General features: G+C 30.5%; 1 protein-coding gene across 20 annotated transcripts in view; it reads right to left on the minus strand.

Moving 5' to 3' along the window:
• LOC139526318 (axotactin-like) overlaps positions 1-21,275 on the minus strand; it is a 108,943-nt gene that overhangs the window by 36,772 nt on the left and 50,896 nt on the right. For 12 of the 20 annotated variants that reach the window (XM_071321562.1, XM_071321540.1, XM_071321510.1 and 9 more), the window contains 18 exons: positions 19,558-19,713; positions 17,028-17,276; positions 16,517-16,626; positions 15,719-15,879; positions 14,576-14,587; positions 11,790-11,944; positions 10,608-10,918; positions 7,876-8,012; positions 7,406-7,515; positions 6,472-6,711; positions 4,961-5,195; positions 4,378-4,470; positions 3,960-4,090; positions 3,121-3,267; positions 1,818-2,000; positions 1,289-1,508; positions 843-932; positions 131-273 (listed from right to left, as the gene is read on the minus strand). In XM_071321562.1, the coding sequence (XP_071177663.1) occupies positions 131-273; positions 843-932; positions 1,289-1,508; positions 1,818-2,000; positions 3,121-3,267; positions 3,960-4,090; positions 4,378-4,470; positions 4,961-5,195; positions 6,472-6,711; positions 7,406-7,515; positions 7,876-8,012; positions 10,608-10,918; positions 11,790-11,944; positions 14,576-14,587; positions 15,719-15,879; positions 16,517-16,626; positions 17,028-17,276; positions 19,558-19,713 (2,883 nt within the window). The remainder of the gene's footprint in view (positions 1-130; positions 274-842; positions 933-1,288; positions 1,509-1,817; positions 2,001-3,120; positions 3,268-3,959; positions 4,091-4,377; positions 4,471-4,960; positions 5,196-6,471; positions 6,712-7,405; positions 7,516-7,875; positions 8,013-10,607; positions 10,919-11,789; positions 11,945-14,575; positions 14,588-15,718; positions 15,880-16,516; positions 16,627-17,027; positions 17,277-19,557; positions 19,714-21,275) is intronic. The other 8 variants (XM_071321518.1, XM_071321570.1, XM_071321555.1 and 5 more) reach the window with 1 other exon arrangement.

Genomic DNA, 21,275 nt, shown 5'->3' on the forward strand with positions numbered 1-21,275 from the left:
GTTACATCACGAATAAAGAAGTATGGCTCTGCTGTCATAAGTTTGGTCTCTGGTGGAGAGTCAATGCCTCTTTGGCAATCATACAACATCTTCTTATTTTAAATTTTCATCATACTGTTACAGTTCTTACTTCTTTCACAGCTATCACCCCAGTGAGCCCATCTATTGGTACAGATACATGTATAACTGCCCCAGTGTTCTATACATTTGGCTTGGTTCTGACAGGGATTACTCTCACATGATGCTGTACAACCAGCACTCACTTCTGGTATGCTATAATTAAAAAAAATACATTTCCGATTGATAAATTCTCATTAACAAACATAACACTGAAAAAAATATTATGAGCTGTTTAATTCTAACGTCCAGACTGTTATCTTTAAGATTTCTACATTCAGTTAACTAAAACAGTTATACACACATACTATGCCTATTATAATTTGGCTGTCTTCCTTAAAATTTATAACTTCTTGTACATATGTCAATAAATGACTATAATGTTCACTGCATTATTTATTGTGTGCTATTACTTATATTATGAATATTAATTTGTTTGCAAATATTCATATATCCCTGTTGGGTCTTTGTAGAAATAAAATCTTGAAAACTTGAAACTCGATTCCTGTCTCGTTGAGGTATACACCACCTTCACTTTTATTCACATTAATAAATAAGTACACAGTACATGCCCAAGATATCAAACAGTAAAAAAATATCTTCTAATGTGTACGATCTACCTGAAAATAGATTTCTGAGTATGGAAATTCAAGGTAAATAAAAAACATTTTCACAAAATAAGAACACATACATTATTCAAATATCCAATACTATTTTGTATTTACCTTGGATCCGTCATTTTAGATAGATCTATATCTTTATCGTTATAATGGAATCCTCTCAAACAACCTTTAAGTCCTGAAATGGCATTCTCACTGTAAAGTTGGAAAATAATAATGATTAAATAAAAATTGTAAGTTAGTTGCAAGAAGTGGTGTTTTTTTAATTTATAGGAAAACGTCATGTGTGGGTCTGTTGTAGCTTGCTTTGCTATATGATTGCTCCATTGCAAAAAAAGCATTTTACATAAGATTTATCATATACTTGAAAAAGAGAAATTATTTTTGAAACTATCTGTAAAGTGGAATAGATAAACATATACATCATGTCACAAACAAAATCTGCGATATCCGTAAAAGAAGAGCATTGAAGAATATTTTTTCATAATAAAAAAAATCAAGAAAAAAACTTTACTATGTGAAACACTGAGAAACACTTATGAAGATCTTACTCAATGTATCCTCCAACATACACACTACCATTGAAGCTAGGTATCTGTTTACCAGGCATATCTATAATGTGTCTCTTTGCATCAACAGTATATCTAATATTATGTATATCCATTTCAATAGCAACAAAATGCCATTTCCCATCACCAATGGTCATATCAAACTGTATAACAACTTCAAGTGTTTTATTGTTAATTCTGGCAGTAAACTTCACAGATTTCTCTGCAATTATAAATAATAAAATTAACAACTAGTTATTTAATATATATATGATGCAAGTACCTCATCTCAAACTATATTCTTTAAATGGTACACATCATCATTTTAATTGAACATCTATGACAACTGCATTTAAGATATGTTTAATTTTCAAATTACAAAATACCAATGCCCCCCCCCCCCCCCCCCCCCCAATCCACATCTTCCATATTTCCTATTTCATTACAGAATTTATCATTAATATCAAAATATTTTAAAACAAAGGGCATCAAAATATTTAATTGTGAAACAATGATCTATAAAATATCTAACCTGATATAAGAGCTATAACCAGACTGTTGGAGTTGTCTGATGTAGGGGTTTGGTTTAACAATAAAGCTGTTGTCTGGTGAGTTCTGAACATAAACTGTAGGTTTGAGGATCTCCATGGTGATCTGAGGTGTAGATAGGAAGAAGATGTTTTGAAGGTCACTGCACTGGCAACTTTACTAAGAGCTGTAATGAAAAAATAATACCTATACAATTATCTAGATGGAAGACTACTGCCTCTGAACTGCAAGTATACAGAGGCAGTTCTGAAAATAATGTCAGCTTTACTTAAATATTTTCTAATTAATTAATAGCTAACTTGGCAAATAAATTGTGAGGTGTACACATAGTTTTTTTTTTTAAATATTCATGGTGTTTTTGAGAAGCCAAAAAATATATAATACACTTGATTAAATTTCTATTCTGATTTAAATATAAACCATCTAAAATAACAAGCAAACTCATGCTAATGTCCATGTAACGCAGCTATTTTGTTATTTCACTGATTGAGATTAAAATATGAAGGGTTGAGTGTAACAAATCCAGTCAGTGATTGGGTCTTTAGTTATATTGTAATATGTTTGTTCTTTAGGCAATGTAGTGCTCATGACATATCTTTGATTTCATTCACAACTTTTCTAACCTTTTGGTAATTTAGTGCTTGACATATTTTGGATAGACAGTTTAATGATTTGATGTTTGTGGCTGTTATCCTTTTATTCATGACTTATGACATAACATATAAAAGAGTTGCATTGATCAGTTGATTTCTGAGGTGTCCAACTCTGTCATAAAGCAAACATAAACAACATTATTGCTATTTTGTGCATTTTTCCTCTGATCTTTTTTTGTGATAATTTTCCATATCATGCTACTTGCTTGAGATGGAAAATTATCTCTAGAAACTAAGCAGGCATGTGGCGTTGCTAACGAAATTGACATGAAATTGACACGTCGTCATAGGTAAAATAGCGATAAACAGATTATCATTGGTCATCTTAACTCGATTGCCTTTCTCGCTTTTGCTCTCCCGGCTGAAGCGAAAAAAAATCAATCTCGTTGATCAACGATAATCTACAATTCTTGTCTATGGTGGTATTTGCAAGAAGTAAATTCGAAAATATATATGAACATTGGTTCCTTCTTATTCCAAAAATCTATTTCTTCAATTCCTTATTGTCTGTATCTGGCAAGTCATTTGAAAATGAATGTACAGTTGAAAACACCATTTTTAAAGTTAATTTTTACTAAAGTTTCCAGGTTTTCTTCTAGTTCCTTTTTCATTTACAATTAACAAAGAGCTTACCATCTCCCCAGCATTTAAGTGGACCCAAACTTAAGTTAGCACTTGTTTGTGGTGCTGGAGACTTGGACTGTAAAATTCTTAACTCAGTTATGGGTAAATGCTGTTTATATCTTATATATCCACTGTCCTTTTCCCACTGTGGATGGCCTAAAAATATAAATGTTTATTCAAATATATGGAAAACAAATGGTTATTCTTTATAGTTTATTGCATAATCCTATTCAACCTTTGAATCCACACTGTTATATATTAGGATAAAAAAAATCCTTTTAATCTTTGCCCAATCTAAACTTATAAATCAAATATCTTACACAGAGTTGAATGAATAAATAAATAAATTTAATAAAAAAAATTTTAAGGTGTACCATATATATTCAAAACTGAATGATTTATATATGGACAATTGAAACTATTTTGAGAATTTGATGTCTTTACATCTTTGAAATTAATGGTTATACATCAACCAATTTTGATTTCTTTTTTAAGAATGAGTAATGGCGGTTGACCCTAGGTATATCGGCTTAAATGAGGTACTGTAAATACAGAAATTATTGCATGCATTTATTATTGCGATTTTGTCATTTTAGACTTAAATGCAATTTTAATTTTTACGATTTTGAGAAAAAGCCTGTTTAATTGGTATAATATTTCAAAATGCGAGTTTAAATTATTGCGTTTACAACTCTGTCTCATTTTTTCGCAATGATAAAAACCTCGCAATAATTTCTGAATTTACAGTAATTGAACAATAGACTCTTAATTTGACATAATAATATAAGCATTGTGACATTGGAAATATGGAGGAATAAGCACTAATGTGAAAGTTGTCTTTACATTACCTTTATCACATTGACATCTATTCTGAGGACAAGTTCCCTTTCTGCAGGAACATAAACTGTCAGCGTCAGTATTATAACGAAGTTCCAATATTTCACCTCTAGCTGATTGAAATATTGTAGATTTGCCTAGTCTAAAATGAAAGAGAATTTCCTATTAATTTTTTGTTTAGGCTCATTTAACATTTTTCAACTCAATCATTTTATTGTCATGTTTTTAAATATGTAAAAAACAAAAATAAAACAATTATCAAGCATAAAAATGGTGTTTTTTTTCTCACCAAGTTTTTAGAAGTTTTCTTTTCTTATTTGTGTGAAATGTATATGAAAGATATAATAAAACAATTTTGACCATAACTGAACCAATGCATTAACCATATTCTAACATAGTAACTTTGTCCCACATAAAGATATAACTTACTGTAATGGAGCTCTGAAACAATCGTAATCCACTAACTGTTCACACCAAGTTGATGATTCTGTTAACTTTACAAGTTCTGCTCTTGTCATTTCTCTATAATTGGAAATTTTAAAAGTGTCATATTACACAAGCTTCTTCACTAAATCTAAATATAGATGTTCTGTTATACAACAGCTTTTTTGTTGTTGTATCAAACAAGATTCAATTAAAATCACACTTATACTTATACTCAAGTCTTTTAAAACACAAGATTTTCATTCAAGTATAGATATTGACATCAAAAAGTAAGTGACTGCCTGGTAGACTTGAAAATCACTTATATATTACAACTTATGATAATAAAGTTTGAGACAAATTTCAATCATTCTTTTATACAGAGGCTTGGTAACGTGTAACCAAACTAATAGAGGGATGGAGGTATGGACGGATTGATGGATTGACAAAACGATTGTGATCTTCAATCCACTCCATGATTAGTATAAAATAAGAAGTATAGTTGAGATAATCAATTATTTGTAATCATTTTCCTTCTTAAAGTGAAAATGAAACAAGCATAAATAACTTCTATGGTTAAAATGCTTACCTATATGATAATAATTTTCTCATATCATACATTCCTGTGCCTCTGACCCGTGTATCTGGTATAAAATTATGGTCTATTTTAGTCATGCCATATTTTTCTCCCTGATACTGGTACTCCATCTCACACCAAACATAAACAGGCTGCAGGGGACCAGTGCTGTCCAAATCAATCTGGTATGCTCCAGACTGTTTATAACCAGCTTGGTAGTAATCGTCACAAGATCCTCTGTATTTTGCTAAAACCATATATTAAGCATGTAGAAGGAAAATTAAAAATTATAAAGATACATAAAAAAGACAGATATCAAATCAAATTCAAACTTGAGTCCTTTGCTTTAAAACTTTTACATTGGTTAACCAGGTGCTATGCAGGGCGCAGCTTTATACAACTGCAGAGGTCGAACCCTGAACAGTTGGGGCTAGTAATGACACAACATTCAAGCTTGTTACAGCTCAGAATTTGGATTGTGATAAAATTTTTGACATAATATAGGTTTCTGACACAAAACAAATGTCAAGATCTTACAAATCTATTGTGCAATATTGTTCAATTAAAGATTTTATCTTCAAACTTTTCAAAAATTTTGAATTTGAGAAATTTGTAGAAAGAAATGAAAACTACTACCACCACCCTATTTTTACAATTAGTCCAAAACCGGACATTTCTTTATACATAATTTACAAGTAGTGTAAGGGATGTAAACCCAAACATACCCAACATTGTATGTTAAATCTTTTTGAGTTACCTCCCTTACACTGCTTTTAAATTGTCTTAATTGTCCATTGACCAGAAAAAAACTATTTTCCCCCCTTTTTTTTACCCCTAATTCCAAAACCTTTTCAGCCATAACCCCCCAAAGTCAATACTAACCATCCCTTCATGATATGGAAACTTGTGGTATAATTTCAGAGAGATTCACAAGATATTGTTTGAAAACTACAAAAATACTTATTTTGGGCCCCTTTTTGGCCCCTAATTCCTGAACTATTGGGACCATGACCCCCAAAATCAATCCCAACATTCCTTTAGTGGTATTGAACTTCTGGTAAAAATTCATAAAGATCCATTCACTAAAACTAAAGATATTGTCCAGAAACTAAATGTGTCTTTGGACGAAGCAGACGATGAGGACATGATAGCATTATAAAACGCAAAAATTTTTTTTTGCAGTCGTATAAAAAAGAATAAGAAAGAACAGAATTTGCTATAATTAATTATCTCCATAAATAGCTCATTAATGAACTTCTCTGAGCAGTTATAAATGTTTTATTAAAGATTGAAATCAACAATAAAACATTGTTACATTAATATATGGTTATTTTCCCTCATTTTATAAAGAAAATCACATATTTCAAAACTCTATTTCAATTTCAATTTTCATCAAATCTGTGAAACAAAAAGTCAATAATAGCATGCAATATTTTTTATTGGGTGTATTTTTGTGTGTTTCTAAAAAGTGTTCTGTATGGTTTGTGTGGTATTGAGGTGCTTTGTAAACCACTAATACATACCAAAATGACATGCATGTCCTTCATATGCAGTAGCAGAACAATCACATGCAACTCCATCCCAGTTTGACAAACATTTCCCACCATGTTCACAATGAGGGCCACCTTCACAGTGGGGTACCAGGTGACAACCATCCAGTACTACACCGTACACTGCTGAATTTGTCTGGAGTAGGTTGATGGCATCCTTTAATTTGTTTTGTATAGCAAGATTCCTTATACAACCAACAAATCCATCATTGGCTGAAAAACAAATTATCAAGCATACAGTACTGTGGATTCATTTATTTTAATGGGTACCAGTTTTTGGTGGATAGAGGAAAACTTGCCTACCATTTTTTGGTGGATAGAGGACAACTTGTGTACCATTTTTTGGTGGATAGAGGAAAACTTGCATTTTTGTTGAAATCTGATTTCATGGTTTTCCAAAAGACTGCATATAATCATACCACGAATTTAATATTTGTTGAACATTCAAATTTGTGGTTTCCCTGTATACATGGAATCCATGAAAATTGATATCCAACAGTTATATGACTAATGTTTCTACAGAGGAAGAAGTACATGTATTCCATACATAAGATTGATACAAAAATGAATAAGTACAGGTCTGCTACTATTAAAAGTAAAAAAAGTCAAATTAATAAGTACAGGTCTGCTACTATTAAACGTAAAAAAAGTCAAATGAATAAGTTGAAGACAATTGTCTAATGTAAAACATTGTTATCAAACATAAACAATAGTTTGGTTGATTTTCTGTGAAAAACATTTTACAAAGTGTCAAAGAAATGTATTTATTTCTACTTTAACAAAAAACAAAATTTTTAATGACACAAACAAATATGTTTTTCAATGATATAAAGATTTTATTAAAGAAAAGTGTCTGGTAAAGTATCATCTGATGCAATCCTATCTCCCACAATAATTTCAATCCTACCATCATAAGTCAACCTAGGTCCATGTCCTATTACCATTTCTCCTGTTAACTCCAGTAGATCTGTATGATTTATCTGGTTAGATCTATCATCAATCTTTATTTTGGTAAACCTATTTAAATAGTATCAATCATTATTATATACATATATACCAAGAAGGTCATTTCAATATCCAAAGTTTGTTCAAATTCATTTAACAGATATTAGAAGATGAGTACCAATGAGACAACTCTCCATCCAAGTCTCAATTTTAATTTGGCAGGTATATATTTGTTACTATTTGAGACTTCCCCTACACTGGATGATAAGATATTTTAGACCGTATATTTAAACAGCACTTTCTAACTCAGTGGATGTGCAAATGAGAAATACAGTACTACATGCTCAATTAAAACCTAGTACCAAATTTCAAGGATGCTCTGTTCCATACCCCAGAAGGATGGTTTTTCTTCAATAACCTAAATGTATTTACCTATCAGTGAAATGGAGATGTAATGTATGCCATTTGTTGTCATTGACAACATGATCAATGACAATGTCTTTGGAGAGATCAGGATTCCTTGTGGATGGTTCTAGTTGTAAAATAACTTGGTGGTCTCTAATCCAAATCTGAAAATATAAAAAAAAGAAAATATTGTGAACATAAATTTATCATCAGCAGCACATGTTCTGATATATGATTTTCTCAAATAAATTTCTCTCATGACTGTTCAATCAAATAATTTTCATATTACCAACTATTATAAATTTATTCTTTATTTTCTTTTTATCAATAATATCTTTATAATGTTTATAGAAGATGGTGAAGTTCTTGATCAGAAGAAGTTCTAAATAATATATCTGAAATCCCAAATAAATCATTTGGCAGTTGTAAACAGCTAACTGGTCCGAGAACACAATTAATTCGTAGTGCATTTCTTTTAGAACATAAATGAAAATAAAAAAAATCCCACCTGCGCTTTCTCAATGAAATTTTTACAGTGTGTTGAACTACTTTTGGGACAAATTATATCAAAAATATAGAAAACTTCATCGCCTCTAACTCAAAATATGGACAATTTTGTGTTTAGGGTGTCTTGAAATCTTTTGACAGCTTCCGAAGTGCTAATTTTTAACCTTTTTCAGCTGGACCAAATCACTACTTTCCTGTAAAATTCTGGACCCAAATTTTTTTACAGTGTAGTTTCACCCCCCTACTTACAATTTGAGGCATTAAACATGGAGAAATAAATTTGGAAGGGGTATAAAAATTATTGGCAAGTAACCCACTGTTAACACTAGGGACTATATTCGTGAACAACGAAAATCAAGGGACGACAATTGTGGTCTCGGACCTAATAGGATAGAAAGAGTTGACAAATCTTAAAAAAACTTGGTATGACCAAAGCTTAATAAATTATAACACTGCTTGCAAAGTTTCATAACAATAGGATATATATTATAGACAATATGCTAAATTCTATACTCATCTTTGCGTGTTTAATTTTGACGTTAAAATTGAATAATTTCAACTATCAACATTTTGGGCTTTGAAAATTAAAATATTGCAAAAAAATACTTTTTAAATGCCCTAATATATCATTTATTATGTACTAAAAGCAATAGAGTACTCATTTGATATATCAGACTTAGCATAATTATTCAAAAGTCAAATTTATATCAGCCTGGGCCTAAAAATTGAGGTTTTTCAATGAAAGGGGGCCTTACATGAAGATGTAATATTTCCAGCAATTTTAAATTTGTGAAGCTTTTAGGTTATAAATAATCCTTACATATGTATTGAATGTACTTTAAATGGAAAGAAAAGTCACAAATAACATATCATATTACTTTAAAAGGGTCTTAAGCCAAGTAAGACTGGAAAGAAATAAGGGTCAATTTAGGCCGTGCCACATATTTACATTAAAAAATGCATATTGAGGCTATAAGAAATAAAAAATTGTGTCTTTTTTATCATTTCTATACTCATGTGACATGATACAACAAATCTGAGCACAAAAAGGCTCTTGCAATTAACTTTTCTTACAGACAGTATGGTATGATACAAAGATTTTTGCCTTTTTAATGAAAAACTTGAATGCAATTTTAGTCTCAACAGGCTTATATCTAAACCACTTGCTATCCTACAGAAGAAAAGAAAGATATTATGTGAGATGGAACAGGTACAATAGACATTGCAAAGTGCTTTTGATACAAATTTAGTGAGGTCTTTATTGTGGACTTCAAATTTTATGTACCAAGAACCCCACTTTTGACTTCATCCAAACAGGGCGTTAAGACAAGGGTCATTTATACAACACATTTTGTACATATTGTCTGAGATAATGTTCTTTTCTGTAGATTCTGAGTTCATAAACAAGCAAAAGAACTAGATAAAGGCATAGAAACACAAGTATTGACACATGAAAACCTGTCAGATAAAAAGTCAGGATGCCATGTATGCATCATTATTGAAAAAGCCTTAAAATGCCTATTTTGACCATAAAATGCCAAAATTGGTCATTTTTGCAGAAATTCTATAAAATAAAAGTGTAAATCCTTTAGTTTCATGCTATTTGACAAATTGAAACCACCAAATCATTTAGGGAAGTTGCCAAAGTACAGATTCTATATTTACAGACTTCACCTCTTAGGTCCGAGAACACAATTAATTCGTAGTGCATTTCTTTTAGAACATAAATGAAAATAAAAAAAATCCCACCTGCGCTTTCTCAATGAAATTTTTACAGTGTGTTGAACTACTTTTGGGACAAATTATATCAAAAATATAGAAAACTTCATCGCCTCTAACTCAAAATATGGACAATTTTGTGTTTAGGGTGTCTTGAAATCTTTTGACAGCTTCCGAAGTGCTAATTTTTAACCTTTTTCAGCTGGACCAAATCACTACTTTCCTGTAAAATTCTGGACCCAAATTTTTTTACAGTGTAGTTTCACCCCCCTACTTACAATTTGAGGCATTAAACATGGAGAAATAAATTTGGAAGGGGTATAAAAATTATTGGCAAGTAACCCACTGTTAACACTAGGGACTATATTCGTGAACAACGAAAATCAAGGGACGACAATTGTGGTCTCGGACCAACTTTATAATATTTCATACCAAATTACACATAGCCACAAACATCCAGGCATACCAAACATGATGGTCAGAATTGCTACTTTACAAGAACAACTCTTTTAGCAGTGCTTATCTTAACTCACCTCAAAGAAACCAATACCATATCCTAGGCTGGAAATAGTCTGTGCATAAAATATAATGGCCACATCACGGACCGTGCGGAAGCCAAACTCTACTTGTAAGTCTGTGTTTGATGGTGTATCTAGTACTATCATTGTTCCAGACTTGGGGAATGATATAGGAACGTCTTCTGTCTTGTGACAACCATAATAAGGTTTGTGACCACCACTATGGATAACTCTGTCGTTATCATGCTTCATCTCGTAGACTAAGGAAACATCGTCAACATAAACATTCTTCAAACAACCAACAAAATTCTGGGTAACTTGTAAACCTAAAACATTAATCAATTTATAGATTAAAGTAATGAAATTTTAATTCTTTTTAAAACAATTAAAAACAACCAAATTATTTCATAAAGATAAAATACTACAAATAACAGACAAACTAAATAATGCTCTCATGAACTGTAATTTATTTTTCTGCAGTATTTTTTAGTCTAGAAGATCAGGAGCAGCTAAAATAATACTAAGTTACTTTTTTAATAAGGTAAATGCACTGAGACTGGAAATTCAAGAAAAATTCATTATCTGAGGGGATTTTCAAAATAACTACAAACATTTAAGTCCATGGTTCTGACCAGAACCCTTTTCAAGGATAATGCAGCAGAATTTTTTTACTTGAGCTTCTTATAAATTTCAAAATATCTTCTTTGCCATTGTTATTTGATTATACTTTGAAGGTACAAAAACTTGAACTGTGAACTAAAGCTTTCTTATAATGCCCACCCCCTTGTAAGTATTCAAAAGACTGGTAGTTAATGAGTGATGGATGAAACATATACACAGTCAAGAACATGAAGGTCAATTCCATATTACAGAAAAAAAATTATTTATATTTCGGGGAAAAAATATGACAATTAAGATTTTATACATGGCCATGAAGTACAATGTATAAGGTAAACTGGAAGCTGATGAGGATGAAGCTAAAAATACTTCACACAGTATAGAATGACAGTACACACATTGTTATCAAGTATAGCATTCTAACAATCATTTTGGTTTCTTGAAGCTTCATTTGCAGTTCCTGATTAAAATGCAACGAAATTTTATGGGACAGACAGACAGACATACAGAAAAACAGGCAGATGTAAACAAGTTGCCCTCCTCCTCTTTTGGATTGGGAATATACTTGTACAACCTTACCTTTTGTTATGACAAAATTATTGCCTCCACCAAAGAAGATTTTTGAATCAAGACTGAGGTAGTAATTACTGGATTCAGTTGTCCTGACCTTGACCTCTTCATCCAAAATAAATGTAACAGTATTCTTATTGTGGACAATGGTCAAGTTATGCCATCTGAAAGTACAAGTTTTGGTAATGACTGTTTCTTTTGAAGGTTAATCCAAAAAAAATACTTGCAATAAATAACTTAAGCAATTTTGTCTTCATTATGCATAAAATGAATGAAAATATGACACCCTTTTTTAATTCAATTACTAAAATGTTAAACTACAGTACAAAACAATTTTATTAATTGAGGTATATAGTCAGATGCTTTCTTACATTATATAAGTAGTCGTTTTAAATTTATTGTTATTTTATATGTATCAAGTATATCTTATTTATATAAATTAAAAAAAAAAAAAAAAAAAAAAAAGGGAAAATAAGTTGTTAAAATAAAGCATGTACCAGTATATCAATTGCAATAAATGAATGCATATGTTATATAGTGGGGTCTAAGTATGACAGAAATGTACACAGATTTTCTTTGCCAGATATCTGAATATTATATTCTGGTCTTTAGTGCCATTAACTAATTTAAAGGTATATTTGACCCTGTTCACACTAGCATTTTTTTTTAATCGATCTAATTTGAATCGATCTAAATAAAACCAGTTAGCGTTCACATTATCTTTAATCATAACGATCTCTATCGGTCTAAAACGATCCACTGCGTTCACACTACAATTAAAAACGCAATAGATCTAACCTTTTTACCCGTAAAACTGTAAACAATGTGTATAAATAGAACTGATTTATTATATTCATCTATTAATACTCTGACACACAGACTTGAAAAAAAAAAATGGATAAAGCTATTGTTTCTCCTGAATCAGAAGTTAACATTTTGGTACAGGTGTTATTGCCGTTTTCTTTAATTTTGAAAAAATATCTGTAGTAACGAAGTTACAACACGACGAAATATTGCAGTTCCTGAAAAGAAAAAAAAAATCATCATAAGAAAAGAAGACACAGATTTCGCAAATCTATGCGATGGCGAAGACAAAATGTTTTCAGTTTGTTTTAAATGTCTGTAAACAGAGAAACATGGATTAAACAACAAACCTCTGAGATAGTTTTGGCGCTGTACATGCGCATACGTTATTTTCGAGTCAATAGTACTAGTCTAAACCGATCTCTGCGTTCACATTTAAAGTAAGATCGGTTTACTTTAGATTGATTCAAACTAAACTACCTCTTTTGGAATTTTAGTTTAGACCAATTGAAGATCGATTCAAAGCGTTCACATTGGCCTTTAAATCGATCTAAAGTGAACCGGTCTAGTTTAAATCGATAAAAATGTCCTAGTGTGAACGGGGTCTTTCTTATTTATATTTAACTTTATATAAATAATTGTTATCACATTGAGCTATAATTTTGAACATTTACATATATATTAATTTTGATTATATATAACAAATATAAACAAAAGATGATATAAATGAGAAAAATTTAAAATAAATGCTGAATTAAACTAAATACTAACATTTAACATTGTGTGATAGAATATAAGGTTAATAAAAACAGTGTTAGGGATATTTGCTACAGAAATTCAAAATAATAACATTTTTGTAAAGAAGTAGTTTAAATGAAAGATATTATGACAAAAGATGTGTTGTAAATTCAATCTCTGCTCAAAGCAAACTATGTTAGACTCAAATCTTAATTGACTATATCAGACTACAGAAATGCTAGATTTCCTGCTCTCTAGATACTTCAACATCCTTCACCAATACAAATGTGCCACCTTAATAAAGTCAAGGGTGCCTAAAGTGGCATTAACCATCAACAATCAAATAAAATTAAAGAAATAAGGATAAGCCTTAGCGCTTGTTTTATAAAATACAAAGACAAGCATTTAAAAACTCAAGCTTTAGATTGAAAAAGAAATTCATTGTATAAATGAAATTTAATGAAATGATTGAAAAAATGTGAAAAATTGAGTAGAGATGTCGAGAATTTTAAAACATTAGGTCAGAAGTATATTTAAGATGTATGTGCTTTAAATATATATGCTTTTATATACTGATTTAAATAGGATGATAAGTAAATGATTTCAAGGCATTTCCAGCTAAAAACAAGAGAGGCTACAAATTTATAAGAAAAGGTTGAAAAAGATCCATAGCAAACATCCCTAGAACTGTTCTCATTCTATCAGCAATGACAAAACATTAAATTTGTCACCTCTTTACATGATGCAATCCTACTATATTACTTCACCCTTTTGAAAAAAAAAAAAAATAATAATTTCCCACCCATTGCACAACTTGGCTCCAAGACACAATTTGATAAGTTTGTTAGGCTGTGTTTTTTTTTGTAATAAGCAATAATAATGCAATAGCCTTTAAGGATTGAAAAAAGTATGAGCAACCTAAAACTTCTATATTTTGCATAAAAATGTAGTTAAAAAAATGATAAAAATGTATATGCTATAAGCCAGTCCACTGCAAGTTAGACAAAATATTTCATGATCCTACATCAATGACAGTAGTTCCTGAATATGGAACCATAAGATAAATACTTTTTCCTGTGGAAATTTAATTCTATAATAATAAGTTTTTGAAAATGCCACTATATTTGTGTTCACACAATAAAAAAAAGAAACAGCTGATGCTTTATATATCAAAGCATGATTTTATAAGCAGACATATATCATGCGAGGGTAACATGCAATATGAAGCAGGGAAGATGAGAATGTTGCCTTACCCTTTCTTCTGCCTAGAATGATTATGATGTATGTTAGTGAACAACATGACCCTTTCCTGTTTTACATTCATAAAGAATATGGAATTGGTCACTTGCTTGATATACACAGGGAGGAGTGTAATATTTAGGAAGGGGAGATAATCATAAAAGTTTTAACCATATAACTGAATATACTGATGAGATACGTCTTGTGTAAATTATAAATCATGGTCTTGTATGTAACAACAGTAAAGATTTAACACAAAGGGATGGTAATGAATGTTGATGTTTGTGTGAAGATATATGATACGCCATCTATATTTTAGTATTATTCAGTTCCGAGTCAATTAATTGCATTTAAACATATGTTTCAATGGTGATTATTAACAAAGATTACTGCTAGTGGTAATATTTTCTGTTAAAGAGACATGAAGTCAATTTGAATCCATCCCCTCAAACCTTGATTTTTTTTTTTTTTGATTTTTTTCTAACATATTCATCAACTTAAAAAAGATATCTATCAATACTTGTATAAACATATAATATTCTAACTCTCTCATGTCAAAATATGAAAACTCTTTATATATTTCATGCATCCCAAGGGCTGTTCTGGACATACCTTCACCAGAAACACTCAACTCAAAGTTTTGGACAGAAGGCTGCATCATACATGCCAAGTGACATGATATTCACGTGTAATACACGCTTTTTCAACAATTTACAGCCGCTGCATACTTGATGAAATGTGTCATGGGAAAGTTAGTCTCATAAGTGTTTTTTTTTTTATGAAAAAGTATTCACTTATGAAGCAATGGTTATATCACCTTAACCCCATAGTTTTTCTATGAGTTTCAATTTAAAGATTTTAATGTTTAAGCATTCAAACAAAGGGATTGGATAAAGGCTCAACCTATATCAACCCTTTTCCAAACTGTTTTTCTATGACTTAACTATGTTATAGTTCTTTAACAAAAGTTAGAGATACAAATAATTAACCACAGAACAACAATCATTTCAAGGAAAAGTTTTGAGAATGTTACTTTTAAATGCATAACACACATCACAATTTTATTAGAAACTTAGGCAAAACTCCAATTATTCCAAACCATTTTGTTAGTACACTATGTACCCATAACCACCAATGTTTCATGGATCCATATTTACCTGAAGTCATCTGTAGCAAAACCAAGTTTAGCCTCTAATGTGACGTCTTGCTGGAACCCAACTGAGGCTGTAACTACACCCTCATGAACTGAAGCTATCACATGACTATCATGTGGGTAGGTACCAACAGCATATATCAGGACACCGGAGCCTCTATCTGACTGTAACAGAACAAACTGATGTCATAGTACTTTTTCTAAAGCCAAACATTATATTTTCAGACAAATCAGATATAAAGAGAAATCAAAGTAACAAATAGCATTTGACTGATATTTCTTAATCCCTTTTCACTAATTCAAAAAAATAAAAAGTTATTAACATTGACATATGATTAAACTGAAGTCTTTGAAGGTACTCACCTACACTACAAGGCCAATATTTTTAAGATGAAATGCACTTCATGAAATCTGTATTTTGTCATTGACATATCTATGTCTCTAGATGTTGTCATATTTACTTTCATAATGTTTAAAATAATCTCTTAAATATTTTACATTACTGTAAATTCAGAAATTATTGTGTGCATTTATTATTGCGATTTTGTCATTCTAAACTAAAATGCGATTTCAATTTTTGCAATATTGAGAAAAAATCCTGTTTAATTTATATAAAAAATTTCAAAATGCTAGTTCAAATTATTACAATTATAACCCTGTCTCATTATTCGCAATAATAAAATCGCAATAATTTCTGAATTTACAATATAAATTAGAGAAAGATATGAAAATGCAATGTAATAAATAAGGCATATTTTCAACAGCTGCTTTTCTCTGTGGTAGATAATTCTGTAAAACTTACCCTGAACTGTAAACTGAACTTATTGTTGTCTGAGAAGACCCTGTCACTTGGTTTATCATAAAGATGATAAGTAATCCATTCATATCCTCTTAGTGTGATTTTAGTAGTACCTGAAATATATATGGGAGATAACTCTGTTAGTCTTATAATTTTAATAATGGGGAGACAACTCTGTCAGTCTTATAATTTTCGAGACAACTCTGTTATCAATAATTGAAATTTGAAGTTCTTTAAATAAATTGCTGTTGTTTTTTAACAGCTGATTTTAACATCTGTGATTGAATTTGAGCCATCATCATCAAGTAAAACTTGTAACAAAAGCATGGGAATTCTTTTTACACTTCAAACTTGCTAACATCTGTTCACAATATGTTTATATTTACTTTTATAGTACCCGAACTAAATATCATCACTGTACTTTTAATTAAATATTTCGGCCACAAACAGATTTATCTGAACAGCTTTTGATCAATATTTCCCCTATAGTATGTATAATTATACTGCTTTATACCTGACTGATTACAGAATGGTCCCTGCAAATTGGTACCAAAACAGTCACATTTAACATGGGAGTAGAAATTAGTACAAGGTGTTTCAGCATTACACTGGTTCCCTTTTAAACATTTATCCTGGCATCCTGTCTCTACAATACCAGTAACATCAGGCTGATTTATATTATTATATGTCCCATTGCCGTCTAAGATTTGGAGATTCTTTAAACATCCACTATACAGATTATCTTGAGATTCAGTGCCTTTTCCTAAATAAATAAATAATGTTAGATGTAAAAAATTGAGACTATTAGATAAATAATTTATGTAAATAACCATTGTGAAGTCAGTTCCAAATGATAAGTAAAATAAATGATTTCTGCATGAAATATATCAAATCAGCTCAATAAACATGTACAAGAGGCAACAGACACCAAAGGAATAATAAAGCTCATCAGTCCAAATGAAATTCTATCATAGTAGTTGTGGCTAATAAGAAATTCTATCATAGTAGTTGTGGCTAATAAGAAATTCAGTCACAGCAGTTGTGGCTAATAAGAAATTCAGTCATAGGAGTTGTGGCTAATAAGAAATTCTATCATAGTAGTTGTGGCTAATAAGAAATTCAGTTATAGTAGTTGTTGCCATTGAAAAACTCTGTCAAAGTAATAGTGGTTATAATCATGGAAAAAATTTGGTCATGGCAGCAGTAGATATCATTATTTCTTTTGTGTTGTTGGGTTGCTTTCTCATTAAAGTTAACCCCAAGTCTCCATTGATTCATACCCACTGGGAGATTTTGCAAGAGAAGTTGTGGGTGAAGCTCTATGAATATTCTTGCTAAAAATTATACCATTGCAATTCTAATTTATCAAATTAAATGTAATCATCACTGTATGCTTGCTGGTTCTAAACAATTTACATGTATTATCTCAGCAATCATTAAAAGTGTAACCATAAATCAATTCTTAAAAGCATTATAATTACATCATATAAATGAAAATATATCATAATTATATAATACGAAAATATATATAACAATTTTGAGATTACATAAGTTTGTAAAAAATAAATTTTCCTTTGAACTTCTAAAAATATAAATAAAACTTCAGATGCAGATGCACAAGATCATACCAATGCCAATTTAATTTCTAGTCATTTTATAATTATCAAAAATAGGAAAGTAATTGGTAGACAGGAAAGATAACAAAATTCTGCCTGAACTAATATATTTAAAGAAACCTTCTTAAAAAAAGCATTGATAAATCCACATGAGAATATGATGAAAAATATGATTTCAGTAATCTTGTGATGAAAGTTTCCCAAATTTAACAGGTGACTATAGAACATGACTTGGTGGAACTCATACCTCAGAATCTGTTTTATCCACTCTAACTAAAATGCTACATTTTCAGTTGAGGAGTAAGAAAAGGGAATCAGACACTTTCAAAAGAACAAGAATTGTTACAGTATCATAGCAGTTTCATTTGACTAAAAAAAATACTAAGGGTCTCTTCAGCTCTATCTTATAAATATATAATTCATAAAGAAATACAAATAACCAATTGATAAATTGAAAGAAAACTGACACAAGGCTATGTGGATATGACAAAATCACAGATAAGGTTAAATAAATGAGTTTGTTTTTACACTAATTTATACTAAATTGGAAGTGTAATGATTGATATTTTAGTCAAGGAATGCATGATGTATTTATTAGTTGTAATTGGCTTTGAACTAGCTTTCAGTTACTATGAGACTTCAGCTCTTCTTCGATATGTAATTTGTTTCTTTTGTCTTTGTATAAGTTGTTTTTGTTGTGCTCCATCCTGATTTGATGAGTCCATCCCTTTCCAACTGATGTTTATAGTTTGTTCTTAAGATGGGTTATTAATCCACTGTTGCTGGTTAGGAGAAGGTTGAGTGCTCACAAGATGTTTAACCCAGAAATACTTTTAGTGTATGTCCTAAGTCAAGAGCTAGTAATTCAGTGGTTGTTGTTGGTTGCTTTTTGACATATTTTTTTTAACATGAATCAATATTTTTCTCGTTTGAACTGATTCACATTTGGCCTGTTAAAGTTAACTATACAGTAAATGTTTTGCTTATTGTTGAAGGGTGAAAAAGAACACAAAATTGTTTACATACAAGTCATGTGAATAGTTATAACACATCTCCATATTTTTATACTGAACTCAGTAAGACAAGATATAGAAATTTGAGTGTGTTTATTGCAGAAACCATATATATACATGTTGTATACATGTCAAATAGTTTTCTTGGTGTTAGTCAATTGTATTTCTGTACCTTACAATTATTTCAATAGCTCTTGGTAATGGACTGAACTGAAGTTGGAGACAACTGGTTAACACATGCATGTCTTATAATGTAATGAATACTGAAATATAGTCAGTAACATTTTGTAAAAGTACTGATTCAAGTTTCACAAAAAATCTTAAGATTAAAGTTGATCAAAAGTTATACTGAAATCTGTATGACTTAAGATTGTTTTGTGAAAAGAGCCACTGACTCCTTTGGACTAGTCCATACCTCCAAATTTAATGACTGATGATAATGTATTCCAATCTAATACTGATACTGGACTACTCAAAGGCTCGGACTGTGAAACATCATCTAAGGTCACTAAAAGGTCACCAGAGGACAGGAGTTGTACTTCTAATGAATGCCATTTATCATCATTTAATGCTGAAAAATAACAAACTATAATTTAAAACTTTATAAATGACTTAAACATTCAAACACAACACAGCAGGAAGTATTGACCACTCCATTGTTACTGAAACAAAATTGATTCTTAAGTGAACCTTAAATGGAAAAAAGACTTGTTAGTACTACAGTACTGTTGAATAACTTGTTAGTACTACGGTACTGTTGAATTACTTGTTAGTACTACGGTACTGTTGAATAACTTGTTAGTACTACGGTACTGTTGAATAACTTGTTAGTACTACGGTACTGTTGAATAACTTGTTAGTACTACGGTACTGTTGAATTACTTGTTAGTACTACGGTACTGTTGAATTACTTGTTAGTACTACGGTACTGTTGAATTACTTGTTAGTACTACGGTACTGTTGAATTACTTGGTAGGAAATAAAATTTAGAGAACTGTAAACACTTTAGATCATAATGAAAAAATTCTTATTTTACAGGGGCAATAATTTTAAAGAGCTTATCTTCTAGCTATTTTTGATTTTCCTATCCATCATCAGTGGTTTTCTCTGGAGAACTCCAGCTTTCTCAAACAATTAAAACTGCCTGCCAGGAAAAAGCCCCAAAAGGCTCTTAAAAGTGGTGTTAAAATACCAACAACCAATCAATCAAGCAATATTTGGTGGATATCTATCTAAATGGAAACCTCTAATTTTTTTTCGAATTCTGATTCCTTATCAAGTGTGAATCGAGAATTCATTGATACCTGTTTTCCATTATTGTAATGCAATGGGATTAAATCATTTCTACATTACTTAAAGAAAAGATTTGGAACTCAGAAAGGATAAAAACATATTGATAAAAAAATCTAGAAAATGGCTACACCATTAATTATTGCTTCCTGTTGCTTTTGGAATCAATTCTTTTTTGTAAAATGGCTACACCAGAAATTATGACATCCTGTGCATTAAAAATAACAATTTCTTGTAAAATGGCCATACCAGAAAATAATGCATCCGGTTGCATGAGAATAATTGCATGGAATAGATTTCTCAATTTACATTCATTCAGGATTGATCTTACTTTTGTATTTCCTGAAGATGTTGTTTTTTATTTGTTATTTTCTGGCAGCATTTTATTTCTAAGCATATAACAGATAAGTTTTATATGAGAGCTTATAAAGTCCAAGCTTACATATTCTGTATTATCAAGTTCTTTGTACTTAAAACTAACTTGGCTTTGACTATTGTGTATTATAGATTTTTAGAGCTATTTCTATGACATTCCCCAAGGAACTCCACTGTTCTATATGAACTGTACATTAATCTTCCAATTTCTCTTTAAAATTACCTCAGTTCTCTTTTTTCTATTTTTTTTATGTAAATTAATCTTCTAAATTTTCTTTCAAATAAATTAGGTTTTATGACTACAGTAGGGATGAATTTAACCTATTTACTGGCACATTATTTTTGTCTGTCAGTATAGGTACATACGTTTGATTTTCAATATCATAATTAGTTTCCTTATAATCTTTACAAACAAATACACTGGTATACTATTTCGGTTTCATTTTAATCTGAAACTCATCAATAATT

This window comes from Mytilus edulis, chromosome 1 (genome assembly GCF_963676685.1).
Source record: "Mytilus edulis chromosome 1, xbMytEdul2.2, whole genome shotgun sequence".
Classification (NCBI taxonomy): domain Eukaryota; kingdom Metazoa; phylum Mollusca; class Bivalvia; order Mytilida; family Mytilidae; genus Mytilus; species Mytilus edulis.